This window comes from Cladophialophora psammophila, assembly GCF_000585535.1.
Source record: "Cladophialophora psammophila CBS 110553 chromosome Unknown aczJe-supercont1.14, whole genome shotgun sequence".
Lineage (NCBI taxonomy): Eukaryota > Fungi > Ascomycota > Eurotiomycetes > Chaetothyriales > Herpotrichiellaceae > Cladophialophora > Cladophialophora psammophila.
This window is the reverse complement of record NW_006912935.1, coordinates 659,167-676,903: the sequence shown is the minus strand read 5'-3', so window position 1 is coordinate 676,903 and position 17,737 is coordinate 659,167. Positions and strand designations below refer to the sequence as shown.

General features: G+C 52.1%; 6 protein-coding genes across 6 annotated transcripts; 2 read left to right on the top strand and 4 right to left on the bottom strand.

Moving 5' to 3' along the window:
- Positions 1-929: 929 nt before the first annotated feature.
- Positions 930-2,975, top strand: A1O5_08797 (uncharacterized protein; the record flags this gene model as incomplete). Its single annotated transcript, XM_007749378.1, has 1 exon — positions 930-2,975. The coding sequence occupies one exon, from the start codon at positions 930-932 to the stop codon at positions 2,973-2,975; it is 2,046 nt and encodes a 681-aa protein (XP_007747568.1).
- Positions 2,976-3,527: 552 nt separating this feature from the next.
- On the bottom strand, positions 3,528-5,922 carry A1O5_08796 (phenylalanine ammonia-lyase; the record flags this gene model as incomplete). Its single annotated transcript, XM_007749377.1, has 3 exons — positions 3,528-5,521; positions 5,584-5,690; positions 5,750-5,922. 3 exons carry the CDS (start codon positions 5,920-5,922, stop codon positions 3,528-3,530), a joined length of 2,274 nt encoding a protein of 757 aa, XP_007747567.1.
- Positions 5,923-7,685: 1,763 nt separating this feature from the next.
- A1O5_08795 (uncharacterized protein) lies at positions 7,686-8,787 on the bottom strand (the record flags this gene model as incomplete). Its single annotated transcript, XM_007749376.1, has 3 exons — positions 7,686-8,391; positions 8,443-8,545; positions 8,580-8,787. 3 exons carry the CDS (start codon positions 8,785-8,787, stop codon positions 7,686-7,688), a joined length of 1,017 nt encoding a protein of 338 aa, XP_007747566.1.
- A 1,144-nt stretch (positions 8,788-9,931) lies between these two features.
- Positions 9,932-10,416, top strand: A1O5_08794 (uncharacterized protein; the record flags this gene model as incomplete). Its single annotated transcript, XM_007749375.1, has 2 exons — positions 9,932-10,194; positions 10,350-10,416. 2 exons carry the CDS (start codon positions 9,932-9,934, stop codon positions 10,414-10,416), a joined length of 330 nt encoding a protein of 109 aa, XP_007747565.1.
- Positions 10,417-10,726: 310 nt separating this feature from the next.
- Positions 10,727-12,582, bottom strand: A1O5_08793 (uncharacterized protein; the record flags this gene model as incomplete). Its single annotated transcript, XM_007749374.1, has 3 exons — positions 10,727-11,680; positions 11,774-12,026; positions 12,086-12,582. 3 exons carry the CDS (start codon positions 12,580-12,582, stop codon positions 10,727-10,729), a joined length of 1,704 nt encoding a protein of 567 aa, XP_007747564.1.
- Positions 12,583-15,680: 3,098 nt separating this feature from the next.
- A1O5_08792 (uncharacterized protein) lies at positions 15,681-17,663 on the bottom strand (the record flags this gene model as incomplete). The annotated part of the gene is made up of 2 exons (XM_007749373.1): positions 15,681-17,314; positions 17,381-17,663. The coding sequence occupies 2 exons, from the start codon at positions 17,661-17,663 to the stop codon at positions 15,681-15,683; spliced, it is 1,917 nt and encodes a 638-aa protein (XP_007747563.1).
- Between the last annotated feature and the right edge of the window lie 74 nt (positions 17,664-17,737).

Below are 17,737 nucleotides of genomic sequence, written 5' to 3'. Positions count from 1 at the left end.
TGTCGATTGTTGATCCTATGCGCCTTGCATGGACATGTGCGCGCATGGATCTCACTTGTGGTGCCAACAAATGGAAGAAGTACAGGTTGAAAAACACAGATTGTTTGAAACGAGAACGAAATGCTGCGCGCTGGTATGAGACCATGGCAATTTCTCCTACACGTTCATCCTGCTCACTCATTTTCTGCCTCTCGCCGCGGCGACTGGATTTTTTACAAGAGGAAGAACAATATACCCCCTTCTCTGTTGTGAGCGTCTTTTTGCGATGATATCTCTCTTTTGTTTAGTACTCGGGACGGTCGCTTGTGGATAGAATGTTGTCGTATTTATACATAGCATAGCGATTTCGTACATAATATTTTGACATTGAAATGAGGCTGGAAAACGCCATTCAATATATTGAGGATGAGTTTCATCGCTGACCGTTGCTCATACACCTCGAAATATTGCAGGGACAGTTGCCCGCGAAGCTTGAAGATACGTCATGAGATGGGCGAGCGCCATGAACATAGCGAGTTCTCCAGTCCCCGCGTGTGCAGCCTCGCAGCCTCGCAGCCTTGTGGGGGGGATGCATTTCCAATATCAGAAGTAGGCTGCCAGCTTTCTCTTCCTCCACCTCTAAAAGCCCAAGCCTACAAGCAGACAAGATACAGAGCTGAGGGACTTGCCCTGGTGTTCTCGGTCTCCCTCAGCTGTCATGGTTGTTTTCTTGCCTTGAAAAGCTAGTGCCTGATTCCGACCACGAATCATACCCTGTGCGTTTTTAGATGGACTGCGAGCTTTCTTCACCGTTGTATACATCTCTGGACCAACTTCAAAGAAAATCAACTATCTCCACGACTGGCATACCCAGTACCTGTTGTCGTCTCACAAAGTCGCTTGCGAACCAATCACATATCCAGTCCAGGACTTAACAACCAATTGTCATGATGGGTACTCGTTTTGGGAGAGCCATTCTATTGACGACATTTAATTTCATCTCTCTCATATGTGCAACCTGCTCGTCTCAATCCCCGGCTTTCCCACCACCGAGTTATTCCGGATCTCATCCCGAGCTTCTCAAAACATTTAAGCATATTGAAGTGTCTCTGGCATCTCTGTTTGCCAACCGCTCTGATCTCAACACGTCATCCTACTCAGTCGAGGTTACTTCCCCTCACTCAACACTGTGGACCACGTTCCACACGGCCGCCGAGAAAGACCCGAAGAGGCCAGGAGCCGAGCAGGTCGACGGAAGCAGTGTCTACCGCATCGCGAGTATCACCAAGGTATACACAGTCTTGGGGATATTGCAACAACATGCTGCTGGAAATCTGAGCCTCGATGACACTGTGGATGAGTACATTACGGTTCTGAAGACTCCTCGGTATCGGAGCGGCGGGACTCATAATATTCCATGGGGAGATATTACCTTGAGGTCGTTGGCGAGCCAACTCTCGGGCATCCCGCGCGATTGGGCGCAGGGTGATCTCATCACAGCTCTCCCAGACCCCAGTGTCGTCGGACTGCCTCCACTGCCTCCATCTGCTCGAGAACGGTCGGACCTCCCAAAGTGTGACGAGTACGCCAAATACAAGCCGTGCACGGCCAGAGATCTTCTGGACTATCTCCTCGACAAACCGCCCGTGTTCATGCCGAACCAGAAGTCCACATACTCGAATATCGCCTTTGAATTATTGGGACTCGTCCTTACGAACGTCACGGGGGGCAGCTATGAGGATTATATCGAGTCCTCCATCCTCCGCCCTCTAAACATGACATCAACCTCGTTCCAGAAACCGTCGGATTCCGTCGCCGTCCTCCCCAAGGGCAATGCCTGGTACTGGGACGTCGACGAAGGCGTGCAAAACCCCACGGGCGGCCTATATTGCCCTTCGAGCGACATGTCAGTTTTCCTGCGCCACGTCCTGAAAACGTACAGCAACATCGCCAATACCAAGGTCAATTGGCTGCTGCCCGTCTCTTTCACGCCCGGTTGGAAGTCATTTTACGGCATGCCGTGGGAAATCTACCGCACAGACCGCATCCTCGGGAGCAGCTCGGTGCGGACGGTGAGTTTCTTCACCAAGGGCGGCGGACTGCCAGGGTATCGCACGTTGATTCTGCTCGTGCCAGAGTACGAGCTAGGAATCACCATCTTCACCGCGGGCGAGGAAACTTTTATCGACCAGGTCGTGGACATCGTGACCACTTCTCTGATACGCGCTGCCGACGTCCTGGCGGCACGGCAGGTAGCACACAAATACACGGGCACGTACCTCGCCGCCGAACCGGGACCTGGGAGCAGGGCCATCAACTCGTCGCTCCGACTGTCTTATTCCGCCACACACGGCCTGGAGGTCACGAAGTGGATCTCCAACGGCACCGACATGCTCTCGGTCATCCCTTGGCAATTCCGTTTCCCTAAGGACCGCGGACTCCACGCCCAACTCATTCCTACGACACTCTTTCGGGATCCCGAACAAAAACGGGGCGAACTGTGGAGGATTACGTTTACTTTTGATCGCTTGGGCGGTGATGTTGATGATTACAATTATGGTGACGACAACGACAGCGATAAATTCCTCGATCGTGGGCCGTCGAGCTCCGGCTCCAGCTCAAGCTCTGCTCCTGGCGTGTGGGCGGATTTCTGCGTGTCTGACGTGGACACGATGATGTATGCGGGAAAACCGTTAAACGAGATCGTGTTTTGGGACCAAGATATTCCTACTGGAGCAGATGACGAGGAGGATACGGAGGAGGAGAGGCTGGGTGCGAGGCATGGCATGGTGGAATTGACTGCTTTTCGGATCAATATGACCCGTCGCCGCGGCAGCGGCGTCGGCGGTGATGTTGGTGGTAGCGGGAGGGTGAGTGAGAAGAGCGTGCTTCATCACGACTGTGACCGTGATCGTGATCATGAGAAGCTGCTCGTTCAAGACAAGACACGTAGAGCCAGTCCGCGAGAAGAGTTGAGCCGAGAAGACCTGGGTTGAAACCTGATTTGAATTGGCCCATTACCTGCACCGAGCTGACTGTATACAAGAAGGAGACATGACGAACCTTCACCAACTTCCGGGGGACATCGAGACATGGACAATACATACCCATACCCATAACCATAACCATAACGACGAAGACGATGATCATCGGGACGGGGGATGGAATACGCGATGACGACGGGTGAGAAGGGGACAGAAAAGGCGAAGGCAGGCCACAGAAACAAAGAAACAAGACGAGCCGAGGCTATGCATGACAACAGTTTGTGTTTCTCTATCTGTCCGTCTGTCTATATTTGGTGATTGAACCCTTTGAAAGCGACATGGGCCTCGCAGGCCAGCTCTTCTTGTCTGAATGTCTAAAACCTTCTGTTCTCTTCTGTCGTCCTGTTGAACACTGAACACTGAACACTGACTACCACAAACCTCCAAACGCCACTAACAAACACTCTTCCCCTTCTCATACACCGGACACTGCACAAACACATTCTGCAGAAGTAGCCGAGTTGGTCGGCAAATGTAGAACTCGAACCTCGACCTACTCTGACCCTACTTCCCTGTCGGCAAGTCCACTCTCGATCCGTCCACGGCGGTCGCAGTGGTCGTGGTGGTGGCGGTGCTAGTGACGGCGGCCTTCTGAGTGGGTTTCAACACGGCACTGTACAGGCTCCCGTCCCTCAGCGCCGCATAGATGACCGAGATCCAGGACCCGATCGTCTTGACCGGCCGCTCGTTCAGCGCCTGCGACAGGACAGGATCTTCAACCTGGCCGCGGTAGAATGGCACGCCCAGCTCCTCGCGCACGAAGCGATAGAGGACTTTCGTGCCTTTGCCGAGGTACTCGGGCGTTGTGGGATGGTCGAAGAAGCTGGCGCGGTGGAGCAGGAACGAATTGTACATGATCTTCTGCAGAGTCTTGACCCAGGCCTTGTGCTCTCGTGCGAATCGCTCAGGGTGACATCCGTGGTGGTGGAGTGGTAATTGATCAAGAGCGTTCAAGATTGGCTCGACCGTGGCCTTTGCGACTTGCTCACATCGATCCACTGCGTCGCTGTTCGCGGTCGCGTACCAAGTCTTACGGATCGCTGCCCATATCTCGCCTGTCAACAGCTGCACCCCGTCGTTTCCCGCCCAGCTTTCAAATGTCTGAGCGATGGCTGCTTTGGCAACGTCTTTGAACTGCGCTAGGAATGTCATGTGCATGGTACGAAGATCGACGCCCTGGAGTCCGACCCAGATCGCCGAAGCCGACATCAGCTGGACAATCTCGACGCTCTGCATCGCGTAACGGGCCGAAACCAAGGCGAGAGAGTTGATGCCCTGATTGTGCATCTCCGCCGACTGCACGTGAGAACTGACCGGGTTGGCCAGGAACGCCAGCTCTGATTGATATGCCGCCATGTTGATGTCGACTCCCTTAGCGCAGAAGGAGAGACTGGGGTCATCCGGGGCAAGGTTTGGTGGCAGCCCGTTGTTGAAGGCCGGGTTGACCAGCTCGCTCGTCTGGGCGAACAGCATCTTGCCGATCATCTGCAGGCAAAGCCTAATCCTCTCGGCGACCATTGTCACCGTCGTGGCCTGGAAATTGCCTCCGCAGTGGATCTCGCGGGCCTTGAGATCGACAATCGGGTTGTCGGTCGTCGAGTTCAGCTCGACCTTCAATTGCTCGCATGCGTGAAGCAAATCTTCCAGCAGGGGACCAACCCACTGGGAGGAGGTTCTTGTGGAGTATCGATCCTGCACGATGCCTTCCTTGTACCGATTTGCATGGTCGAGGCCATCGACGAGCTTGGAGCCTTCGAAGAAAGAGCGTTGATTCTGCGAGACTTCAATCTGACCTGGATGAGGGCGGATTTCTGCAATGTACGGATGAGTCCATTCGACGTTTCCAGCCAGAGCTTCAGAGGTGAGACAGGTGATGAGCTGTGAGAGAACCACAAGGTGGTTCGCCTCATACATCGCAAGGCACGCGACGGCGGCAGAGGGCGCGGTGCCATTGACCAGCGCCAGTCCTTCCTTCGGCCCAAGGACGACGGGCGAATATTCAATGCTTCTACCATTGACCAGCTGCTTCCCATGCTTTGCCTCTTCCACGTTGAGCCGCTGGATTTCTTTGAACGCCTCGCGAGCGTTCACCACCTTGGAGTCCTTACCTTTGCCAGTGCGGACGAAAGTGTCAGGATTTCCTTGCAAGGCTCCGGCAATGTATGAGAGTGGCATGAGGTCACCAGACGCGGAAATCGAGCCTCTCAAGGGGACAACGGGCGTCATGTCTCTCCGGACGAATTCAACAAGAGTGTCGGCGACTTGCAGGCTGATGGCAGAGTGGCCACGAATGTTGGTGTTGCACCTTATCAACATGGCACCTTTGACCCAGCCAGAGGGCATGGAGTGAGACGTGGTCTCTCCTTGGCCATCACATCCTGCTCCAAGGTCTTGCCCGGTGAGGACAGCAGATTGTTGATGTTGGATCAAAGCCCGTTGAAGAGCCACCAACGCGTTGGTGCGAAGGTCCGCGTTGCCTCCAAAGCCGGTGTTGATGCCTGTGACGCCCAAGTCAGCCTGAGAGGTGCCTACGTCCCCCAATTAAAATCGGTGATCTCACCATAGAGCTTGCTTCCGCTCTCGAGATGAGCTTCCAGGATGTCCTGTCCTGCTTCAATGTTGTCCACGAGCTTGGGTGTTTGCTCAATGAACGGCTTGCAACCAAATCTGATGCTTCGGGTCAGAACAATGCGCAGCTTCTGGGGGTTGGAGAGCAATCAAATCACCTCGAAACTGCCACGACGGTGGCGATGTCAAGCTCATGTCCATTTATCTCGACTTCACCTTCCTTGACCAGGGTCTGGACGCGGTCGCCGAGCTCCAATGTCGCGTTCAGATGTGGCGTCGGACCCCTTTTGCCTGCGCGAGCCCGGCCAGGAGACGGTGTGTTCACCGTCATTGTGTCCTGGGGGGATTTTTTGGACCGTGTCAACAGTAGTAGCAGCAGATTTTGAAGAAGATTGCAGGGAGACAGTATGTATTAGAGTTATGGAGAGGAAAGGCAAAACAGCGTTTGATGCAGGCACTTCGCTTGGCGTGATGCGGTGGGTGGTGGCAGGGGGGGGGGGAAGCTGTTGGGGCAGCCTTGCCGACGACCATCACCCTCGTACGCTCTCTCCTTTATTGTAGCCACCTGTACGGAGGAGCACTGGGTACAAACATGCAATTTTGCCCATGCAACAAGTACATTGGGGGGGGGTACTTGGGGGGTATTAAGAAGGTACTCCCACGTCACATTCACTTAATGTTTGCGAAATGGAAGCAGACAAAGCCACGTACCTGTCACATTGTCAGGGCAACTGCATACTGTTCTACTCATGTGGCCTGGAAACCCACCTGATTGACAAGACAAACAACGGTCCACACAGGCGAGTGTTTGGACATGTTTGTCCGGACAGATGCATACGTATTGGTTCCAACGCAGCCTTCCAGACACCAAAGCAACGAGAGGGGGCCGCTTGTTGTCATGTTGCTTTCAAAGGAAAGAGGGACAAACGCGCTGAGAAAGGGACAACAAGATAGGACGGCCACCAGGCTGGGGCTGGCTGCACGTCAAACACTTTATACCCACCTTTGGTCTTCATGGAGGCTTTCGGCTGCTCCTCGCGATAAACCACGGTAGAATCTCCTGCTGAACCGGAAGCTTTGGAGGGTTGCATCTGCGGTAGAGGTGCTTCCCATGGATTGAACAGCAGGACAGTGTGGTATCGTACATACATGGAATCGAGGTATCAATCGCACGCCGTCTCCCCGACGGCCTCCGGACTCGTGGAATATTGCAGCTCAAGCACACTTGTACATGACCTTCAACCCAAGGCCAGCATACCGACACGCTTTGGGAGCGGAGCACGAATTTGTTTCTCGCTACCTCGTCTGTGATGGTGCGGGAGAAGGGATGATCTGGTGTCAGCAATTTTCGTGTACAAATGTACCCCATGGGGGAATGGGTGAAGTCTTGACCCCGGCTTTTGGTGCCGAGCCATGCATGGAGGAAGATCTGTCAAAGATGGCTGGAAAAGCATGCCCAACCTCTTCATTTCTAGGCTATATAGGTAGCCTACTTCGCCTGTTAGATGGGCAATCCATAACTTCAACCTCTCAAGCTCTGATAAGATCAGCATCTTTGCAGCCTTTGTCTTAGAAGCCCGTGCCTGCTTGGTTTCTGCTGTGCCATACGTTGTCCGTTGTCGCTCATCCGCAAGTGGCCGGTTGTCATCAGAGCTCTCTGTCTCATCCATCCGTAACTCTTCGGTTTTCGAACCCAGTTCATTGTGAGGTCGGATCATCTGGCTATCTTGCAGCCCTAGGAACACCCGGATCTGCTCGAGCTCTTCGAATGGGAAGTAAAAGCGACCAGCGAATATGCCAATCTGAATCTTCAGCCAGGACGGCATAGACCAGTCCGATGGGAGCGGTGGCACGGCATAATAATTCAAGTCGTTGAATTGGCTCCATCTTCTGCGTGATAGGTGCGGCATAAGTCAGTAGATAAACCAATTTCTTTCGGGAGCCTTGACATAGGTCAACCAAGAGTTCTGCTTCCTCGGGGCTGACTAGAATTGCTCTTTCTGTGGCCATGCTCCAGAGAATATAATGAACAGGTCGCTGTGTTCAAAGTCAGCAAAGAATTGCGAGACAGGGATCGTACTTACCAAGAATGTGTCATTCGGTCTCCCAGGGGGCACTGTTAACGCACGCCGGAATTCTCCTGAAACGAGGAGATTGGGGGTATGCGACCGAGATTCTGATGTCTGCAGCAGCCGCAAGAGCCCCGTCCTTCTCTAGTTTCGCGATTCGCCGACCAAGTTTTCTGAACAAGAGATGAGCGAGTTCCGGAGCTTGAGAACCAGCCACCGGCCCCAGCAATTGGGCGTGCAGAAGACACATCAGGGCTTTGTACATGGCGATTGAAACAGACGGGCATGTCAATTGCTCCAGATGACGCAAGATGCCAACACGCAGACGCAGCCAGAACGGCGATCTCCTCCATGGGATGCCCGAGTCTTTCCAGCGAACTTCATCTCTGACACGTTTGCGGATGGGGCTTGTAGTGGCCAGCTGGCTGAGACCCTCCAGTAATGTGATCAATAGGCCTGTAATCAAAGCAGGGTTATTGGTGTCCCGTGCTTCAGGGGTTGGAGACTTGACCCTGAGAATGGTCGCCCCAAATTTACCGACTCTTTCGAAGCTTGCTTTCTGTAGAAATTCGGCAAGGCTTTGCTGGAAGCTTTCGTCTGCAAAGACTTTGTTTGGAATGGCTGCGGCAGAGGTAGGAAAGTCCCACTGTAGTGCGCCCAGGGATTCGAGGACATTTTCTGATTTTGCAGAGACTTTGAAGGCTTCAAAAATGATATACTCTTTCAACTCGCTGAAAACCTTGTTAGAACTGTAGCCCAAGCCATCGTGATGTGGAACTTACCTGGTGCCATGTCTTACCAAGAGTCCCGTGTTCTGCTCGCTGACATGGACAATAAGGATCTCGTCGACCTGCCAGTCTACGAAATGCTCGCTGTAGTTGCAGGCTGTCGAGATGTGCAGAGGCGTGGATATTGTAACAATGAGCTAAAGAGCTTTGCAGCAGGCGCAGCTCTTGTTGGAATTCGCCTTTGATGGCGCTGTCCAACTCCCTGCAGGCATTCTGGACGCGCTGCAGAAGCTCGTGATTAACCTCGGCAAGGTTCTTATCGACGTTGTCAGGTAGATCCGGTGGCAGGACCAGGTGGTTGACGATCGCACAGAGTAGTTTGGCAGAGGATGTTGCCATGGTCGATGAGGTCAGGTAGGTTGAGGGCATAGAGAATCCAGCCAGCAGGTCTTGCGGAGATGAATCGTGTGCCCTTGATCAATATTGGTGGTTTTGAACCAGCCTCAAAATGCCTTTGAGGCCGGTTTTCAGATGCCGTTCTCAATCGGTGTGGTACTCTTGGATGGTGAAAGAGTGCATTGCTGAAATCCGGGTAGAAAGGACCTTGTCACTCTTGAAGCTACAAGCCTCTGGCAACTTTATCATGCTCTGTGGGGGGGGGGATCAAAGAATTAGGGGATGATAATGAAAGCTAAATGCATGAAGCCGCAAAGCCAGCGGTGGGGACGACATCCAGTTGTATTCCAAATCAAACAGCATTGTACTGTAGTCCTGATGGAACAGTGCAATGTCGCAGCCTTGCCTCCCTCGCCCTCATTCACAGTCTGTTCGTGTTCCTCACATTGGAGGCATGGACCTGGACATTTAAAGCGAGCCTAGTGATTGCATCGCGACCATTTCTGCACAGTCAACATGTCAAGCCGGCGACGAGGTATCTGATCAAACTGTATCGAAGCTTTGGATGTTTTAGACGTCGGAAGCTCATTCCTTTGCAACCCCCTATGTCACCCACGCCGTCGCCACCTACCGGAACTGATGGCTCGCGTGCCATGCTACCTTGTTGAGACAATACCCATGGGCCATCACATTCTTGCATTAAGGTCCGATGAAGCCAAAGAGGGATCTATTGATAGAGGTAGAAGGATGGCAGTTGTGAAAGTGGCTTTTTTCACGACGGAGCAGGATGGAGCTCAAGAGGTCTACTCTTCGGACTATCTCCGGTGAGTTTCAATACCAGCTGTACCCAGCAACACCCAGTAACTGGCGAGTAGTCAAAGAGCCGGTGGAGCAAGTGAGGGGAAGGCGGGGGACGACAAGCGACCGGCGGGATGCCCAGGATGCCCAGGATGCCCACCGATGCCCACCGATGCCGGCGACTCCGGCAAACACCGTCCATGCCATCAGCACCGGCTCTTCAAGCATCTGCAAGTATATATCCACGCCACACTACTGTGTAGTATTGTAGTGGACACTCGCAATCAACACCTGTTGCAGTCATGCCTATCTACCACATCGGTGAGGCCTTCATACTCCACCCCTGTCAATGGCATTCGAATCGACGGATACGCTGACCAACCCCACAGTACTATTCAAACTCAAGCCCGGGGTAACGCCCGCTCAACTTTCAGCCTGGACGACGCAGGCAAAGGCAATGGTGGGCAAAATTCCAGGCCTGAGGAAACTTGAAGTGAATACTCCTTTGCCCTCAACGGCGCACAGGGCCCAAGGGTTCAATATGGGACTGGTCGCCATCCTGGACAAGGGAGACGATGTAAAAGTCTACGCCGAGCACCCTGCTCATTTGGAGTACGTTCTGATCACCTCGACCCCCCTCCCCCCCCCCCCCCCCCCCCCCCCCCTGACCCCGGTCCAGGTTGTGTTCTTCCAGGCTTTTTGGGGAGTCACTTGAAAAATGGATCAAATTGATCCACTGTTGCGCCTATGCTGACTGCGTTTGATAGAGTGCACAAATTTAGAGAGGAACTTTGTGACGATACACTGGCGTATGACCTTGAGTTTCAAGAGTGAATTGCTGGAAAACAAGGCAAAAGAAGAGTCTTCGCACAAAGCGTCTTGATGTAGTTTCGAACTCACTACAAAGTACTTAGTAGTTTATGAGACTACAGCCGTCGATCCCAGTCCTACGCGGTCGTGTGCTCCTTGCAACAAAATCCCGCCTACTTCCGTCTTCGTCGCAGGAGTATGCGATTGAGCATGGTCACTGCTTCATGTCATATCATTGGTAGCAGTGATCCTTCGTGATCAGATTCCTCGTGCCACATTTCCCTGCGGTACGGGCGGCGGAACCATTATCCGGGCAGACGCACAGACTAATCCCTCAGCGACCCGATGTCGATACGATCGAACCTCGCCTGTCATCCTTCTGCGCCCGCTTGAGCCCAACCAATTGCAACATCTCAGTCCAAAATCCAATGGGAGGCGAGATGAACGTGGCCTCATATGCGTCGACCACTGGTCGTTCCCAGACAAGATCGGCCTCTGAGGCGGACACGATCTTTGTGCGCTTGATGAGTTTCCACCCCACGTAAAGCACGGGAGCCACGATGACCATTGTGTAGTATGAGAAGAAAGTCCCAACGTCCCAGGGCGTGAAACTGGAGTATCCGTAAAATATGACGATCAGTGTCATCCAGACCAGCCCAATGTATCCGCAGTAAGGTTGGAACCATCCGGTATAAGGGAATGTATTTCGATCGACGCCTTGAGCCACGCAAGCGCGGTAGAAGAACAGATAGGTCACGCACATGACGATATAGTCGATAATGCCACCAGCCGTTATTAGATTGATCAGCCATGTCAAGACTTGGGATGAGCCGCTGGATACCTGCAGGAAAGACAGGAGTGGGAACAGCATGACCACGCAGAAGGACCAGATAGGTACGCCGTTGCGGGTGCACTTGGCGAGAAATTTTGGAGCTCGGCTCTCAAGAGCAAGGCCGTAGAGGCTGCGGGTTGCACAGTAGGTATAGGTGTTTCCGGCGGAGAAAATGCTGGTGACCAGTAGTGCGTTGGTAATGTGAGGCAACACTTCGACTTTCAAATTCTTCATGGCAATGACATATGGCGACGCAGCAGCAGTACCACCGCCAGACTGAGTGCCATTGACAATAGCGACGAGGGTCGGATCGTTATACGGTATCACCACCCCAACGCATAGCGAGCCAAGGATGAAGAAAAGGCCGAACCGCCAGTAAATGGTCTTGAAGGCCTTCTTGATGTAGATACGAGGCCGTTTGGCTTCAGCGGCCACCATGGCCAGATATTCCGGGCCCTAAGGTACAGGGTGCGTCAGTGATGTTGCTAACAAATCAATGAGACCTCGAAGAGGACGTTTTGCCGTCTGAGTAGTAGTATTAGAACCTACCACAACGCAGAAAGAAGCGCTCCAGAGGCAGGCCAGGAAGCCCTCAAACCTCCCCAAGGCGCCGGTTGTATGATATTCCGCCATCGGGCCAGGGTTATTCCAGTAACGAAAGCCGTAGGCATCGTGACGAGGATTACCTCCAACCATAGTGATGAAGGTAAACATGAACAACATGAAGATCAGGATAACTTTGCCTCCCGAGAGCCAGAACTCGGCCTCTCCGTACGCCCTGACAGCCAGGATGTTGATGAGGCTAAAAATGGCAGGTTAGTACATAGTACATATGGCCGCGCGAATATCAGTAGTTCTTACGCATAAAGAACAATACAGGCCGCACAGACGGCGGCGGTCGGGATGTCGTCTCTCCAAAACGATAAGACGAGGTTGAGAGCAGTGATTTCGAATGGAATCAAGAGGGCTTCGTAGAAGAAAAAGTTCCACCCGGCCATGAATCCAAAGGCGTCATCAACCCATTTTCCAGCCATACGAATAAAGCCCCCGGAAACTGGTTGTAAGCAAGTCATCTCGGCCATACAGTTGTTGACGAGGCCCAGCATCGCCGAGTATATTGTATAGGCAAGGAACAACGAGAGAGGGCCTCCCTTGGCAAGTCCACTGCCGATACTGACGAAGAGCGCTGTCCCGATCGACCCTCCGATTGCAATCAACTGGATTTGCCGGTTATTGAGGCGTCGTTGTAGCTTGTCAGCATTGTCTGAGACTTCGCCGGGCAGAACGTCGACATATGCATTTTTCTCTCCAGGGACGGCATTGTTGGCATCGATATACTTGATCTCTTTGTCATCCATGTTTGTCAGGAGTTCCAAATGTCTTGTGGGGGAGCAGACGAATTGACAGGGCTCTGGACCTAGACGTAGCGGTTGTCATGCGAGAGAGCAATTCTTCCCTATATATACCAAGGCAACGTCCGAGCCCAGCCTCTAAATCTCGAAGAGGCTTGTCAACGAAGAGCAAGCCCCGCGCTTCACGCGACCACACCATCGACCTAACATTTTTGCCGATCCAGGCCAGAGTGACACCGAGGGTGAAATGAGCTGCATCGCAAAATCCTACCATCTATGGTGGAGCTTTCCGGCTGCGACGGCGAACCTCAGGATGAAACGAAGCATTGTGGCAACCCCAGAATGCGCCCAAAAAAAAGTCAAAAAGAAGTAGAGTAGGGCTGGCATCATCCTTACAGGAATAAGGGAGGAGGAGGAGAGCACTAAGTTCGATGGAGCCTCGTGCAGATCTCGACTGGGGTTGATCTTACGAGGTACTGGCCCAGGAGTCGGGATCGGCCTCCACCGCCGCAGGATAGAACGGGACGAAGTACCATGGTCCTTGCATGGTCCATGGGTGGTCTTGAAAATTTTCCCTGCAAGATGGGGAGTGTCTGTCGTTGGCCTAGAGATTGCCAGTGGAACTCCTATCTCTTGGCCCTGCATGCCAGGTTGGTGCCAGGGCCTCGAGGATTCAGGCGGAATTGACGTCGAAGGCTGTTGAGAATTCCACGAGAAGAACTGTGGCGTGCGAAGAAACAAACTCTGTCGTTTTCGCAGTCGTAGCAGATTTTCCTCGGAAGCTGCATCAGGGAACGATTTACGTAACCACCAACCAAAGGCGACTGCGGCGTGGGATCTGCCAAGGCTGATCGCTCTGGGCGCTTGGCGGATACGTCAAAAGTCAACCGCTGGCAAAGACCAGGAACAGCCACAAAAGAACAGGGACTAGGTTGACGAAAACTGGCGACCAAAACCGTTTTCGCATTGGATTCTTGGAACTTTAATATGTTCAACTGCTACCGCTATTCGCCTAGTTCTGATTGGATGCGATGACCGTGGGCATCGAGCGGCATTGTCAGCTGATCGGCTGGAGGGTTGCCGACCCCGGACTCTGTACATCTTTGCCCGATTAGAGATTCTTGCATGGATCGAGAGGTTTTCGGGTTCTGGTTTGATTGATATCCTTTGCGCGGGGAAACCCATCGAGGTGGCATCGTTCAACTTTCTTATCTCGCTTTCTGATGGCAGTTCTCCAGTAATACTAGTAGCTCGACAGATCCATAACCCCTGAAGAGGTGGCTCTGCAAAGCAACAAGGACCTGTCGAGTCACACCCAAAGATAAATGGCAAGTCCTATGTAAAGAGTTCGTAGCAAGGGAAAATTAATTGATTACCAGTGGTATTAAAACGACGGTGATTACATCTAGAAACATGGTAGAATCCCAATAACCCGCAGATGTCTCCTGAGATGTTAGGACATCAACAACCAACCCAGGGTCCAGTACAACAACGCAGCAAGGATGCCGAAGGGAGTAGACGAAGAAGGCACGTATACGAACCGCATACCTCTCGCAAGTTCCTGAAAGCCTCCCTGGGGCTTTGAAGCTCTGTGTATACGCCTAGTGTACGAAGTAGTATCATTACTCAATACTTCTATTGACTTGATTATTCCTTGATGGCCTTCGCTTACAGGCAAATTCATGCATCTGAGGCCAGGACTAAATAGGAGGTGCCTGTTAATTCCTATTCCCTAGTTAAGAGAGTTGTTGATAAATGAGGGCTTGTATGTGCCACGTCTAATATTGTAAATATATTACCTTTATCTGTCAATAGAATTCTCACATCGTCTTGTACCTCCTAGGTAATACGCCTGATTGTTTTATCATAGTTCTGGCTAGAGTATGGCGGACATGTTTTTCCAATTGCGACAAAGAGATGGCCTCTATCTGTTATACACTTCAATTTTCTTTACATTCCGAGAAACTGGGGAGGGAGAGGCAAGGAAATAACAAGAAGCGATTGCCACGAGCTCTCCTGTAAGATATGACGCTCTTGTTGAAAAGCTAATCTAATTGCTTAAGGGAAGGAGAACTACCCACGGGTTGTCTACTCATACTTCTCTTTATTCGTTGCTCTGTGCTCATCCACTCTGTTTGCGGACGAGATGTTTGAGTACCATTGTTTAACAACTCTTGAAAGCTACCCAGGCAAGTTACGGCGATATTGCGCAAGGAAAGAAGTGGCCGTACTCTGGCAGTGGTTTCAACATGTCCTACCTGACTCGCCTACCCATTCGATAACAAAATCACTGGTTCTAGTTTAGCACCACCCATTACTGTGACCTTGTTACCTCCCGAGTAGGTATCTAATCGCGCTTGTCTCCGCTGTACGGACTGCCATTACATACCAGGACCTCGAAGCCCTGAAAATACCCATGCCCATGCCTTTTTTCTTTTCTTTTCTGATAAAGTATAAACCTCCCCCTTCCTCCCTTATCAGTCTACTAACTCCCCTCTAGAACTAAATGTGCCGGTGGATAGGGTATCGTCGACTGTTGGTCTAAGTAGGGCAGTTGCCAATATCCCACAAGGCCTCAATAGAGCGAGCGGTGTTTGCAGCGGTAACAAGTCAATTACCTGACAATGACCAGGGACACAGCACTTGCAGCTTTAGCCCACCAGGTTGCGTTATCACTCTCTTAGCTTTGTATTGACAAATTGTGTTTGAGTCTCATTGATAGGGCTGTAACTAGACTTCGCAAGACTCGATCTCCTTGACCCGGCGCCTCTCGATTTGGGATATTATTGATACGAAAGATTGCAAAACTTCCTTCCGCTGTACACAGCAGACTGGGCAACCGGGTTCCACCGAAGCCATCTAAGTACATGTTAAAAAAGACCTCTTGTCCAAGCATCAAGCAGAAAAAATCGTCTCTGCAAAATAAAGTAGAGCATCGGCATGTTGAATAATCCAATGATAACCCACAACTACTGCCACAGCTATCGAGAACCACACGTTTTCTGGTGAGAGGGAGCCGATAACTGAAGACACGAGGAGCATGGCGGCGTCTGAATGCATTGATGTAGCGGTTGCTAAGTGACGAATAAGGAGCATTTTGTGACTTAAATAATCATAAAAACATATCTGCCATCTTCCACCTTGCGCAGATATGCGTCGGATGACAGATCGAGCGCTGGGCAGCACATTTGCTCGAAGCTCGCGGAGGTCTCCCTGTGGAAGAACTTGGCATACCCAATACGACTGAAAACGCCAGCTGGCAAGACCGAACTTCTTGCAAGTAGCAGTCCTATGGAATTTCGTCTGCCCTCATCAAGAAAGGGAAGCGTTGCAAAACGACAGAAGTATATTACGAATCCTGCCAAAGTCTCACCAGATGAATGGTACATCGAACCATCATCGAGGTATTCCGTCAGAAAGCCTCGACCAAATCGACGTTGTCCTACGTCGATATACTGAAGGCGGGGGGCTCGCGTGCCGAAGCCTGGACCGAAGTTGACGGGACAGAGCGGCCCACATAGCTCTATCTTTGCAGCTGATACTGGTCCGAGGGGTTTTGTCGCATCCACGAGAGATATGTCGATCTGGAGGACGCTGCAGGCTAGGTCTTTATCGGGTATGCTTCTCGCACCCTCCGGATTCCAACTGACCGTGCCTTTAAGTGATGCCCACGACCAAGAAGGCGCATGATACTTTTCATATCGTGTACTATGCGGCTCGGCATGCCATAGCAGATCTTCTGGAAGATATGCCCTCCACAACCCCGCCGCATAGTCCAATGGCAAGCATCCAAGGGCGTTCTGGATCACTTGTGCGTACCCTGCTAAGGCGACCAGCTTGTCGGAGTCTTTCGTCAGATCGCAACCAGAGTAGGTGTTTATGGCAATAAGCCAATGCTGGTCGATTCGCGACAAATCAGCTTGATCGGACCTTGCTGCAGCCGACAGCGCTCGCGTCTTTACCGTGAGAGGGTCTTCGGGAACCCCCTTCGGCCACGTCTCGTTTGCCCGAACTCTCGCACACTCCCACGAAACCTGGTCGGCTGCGAAATGGATGGTTCTTCGGGACAATAGCCGCTCCTGCAAGACCCATGCTCGCTTACTAAGGACGGAGCGCTCGATCCCAACGTACCATGCGTACCGGTCATATATCACATACTCACCGGCAAGTAGCTCATTCCACTTTGCTTTGACGATACAGGGGTTCGCAAGGTATTCATTACGTGCCAGAAAGAGGCCACCGTCACCATTGGGGGCTGCGGTGGCTGCGATGTTGATGCGAGCATTCGCGTATATGCTCGCCATGGCAAGTGCTTGGTCCAGCCAGTCACCGAACGAGTCTTGATTAATGCAGAATGCGTCGATCCAAAGGTAGTGTAACCCTAGCTCTCGGGTATAAGTCACGGCATCCTGGAATGTCTTTGTGAGTTTTTCCAATGGGATGTTCTGCGCGAATTCTGCCTCGTTGCTATGTCGGAGAACTGCCATTCGAGTGGTGCCCCAGCAGTGACTGAGAGTGGCATATGACATGTCTGGTGGAAGAGTCTGACCCTCAACGATTCTTAACCTCATCGACGTCGGGTCGTCGATGATTTCAACCAACCTGGCTGGCTTCACAGTGGATAGGGGTGAAGCCAATGGTCGGCATTCGTCGTGGTTTTGTTGGCAATCACTTATCCACTTCTTCACATCAACCAAAGTGCGGCCTCTGATCGCAATTGCCACGTCGGTCGCAATACCTAGGCAGTATTATTGACGCTGTCAATACCAACTCACGTTGATGCACCTGCTTTGACTTTACATACTGTGGGTTGGGAGTAGAGTCATCCCTATCGGACCATACACATGGACAGGAGCTCCATTCTCGTTGATGTAATAGGAGAGCCTCAGGTTCAGAGCACCCGGAATGTCCTCTTCAGGCAGACGGTCTATCTTTATCACTCCATTGAGGTAAGAGGACTGCTCTTGCAAGAGTCTCCGGTGCTCTTTATTCGCCCATTCGTGTATTGCGGTGTCCCGTGGAAGGCGCTGCGATAACAGATTGCATAGGTGGCAGCCACTAGCAGCGGCCAGGACTAAAGCAGCCATGTTGTGATGTACGAGGATTCGAGATGTGGAAGATCGACTGATTCTTGGTGGCAGCTTTGGGCGTCTATCACGAT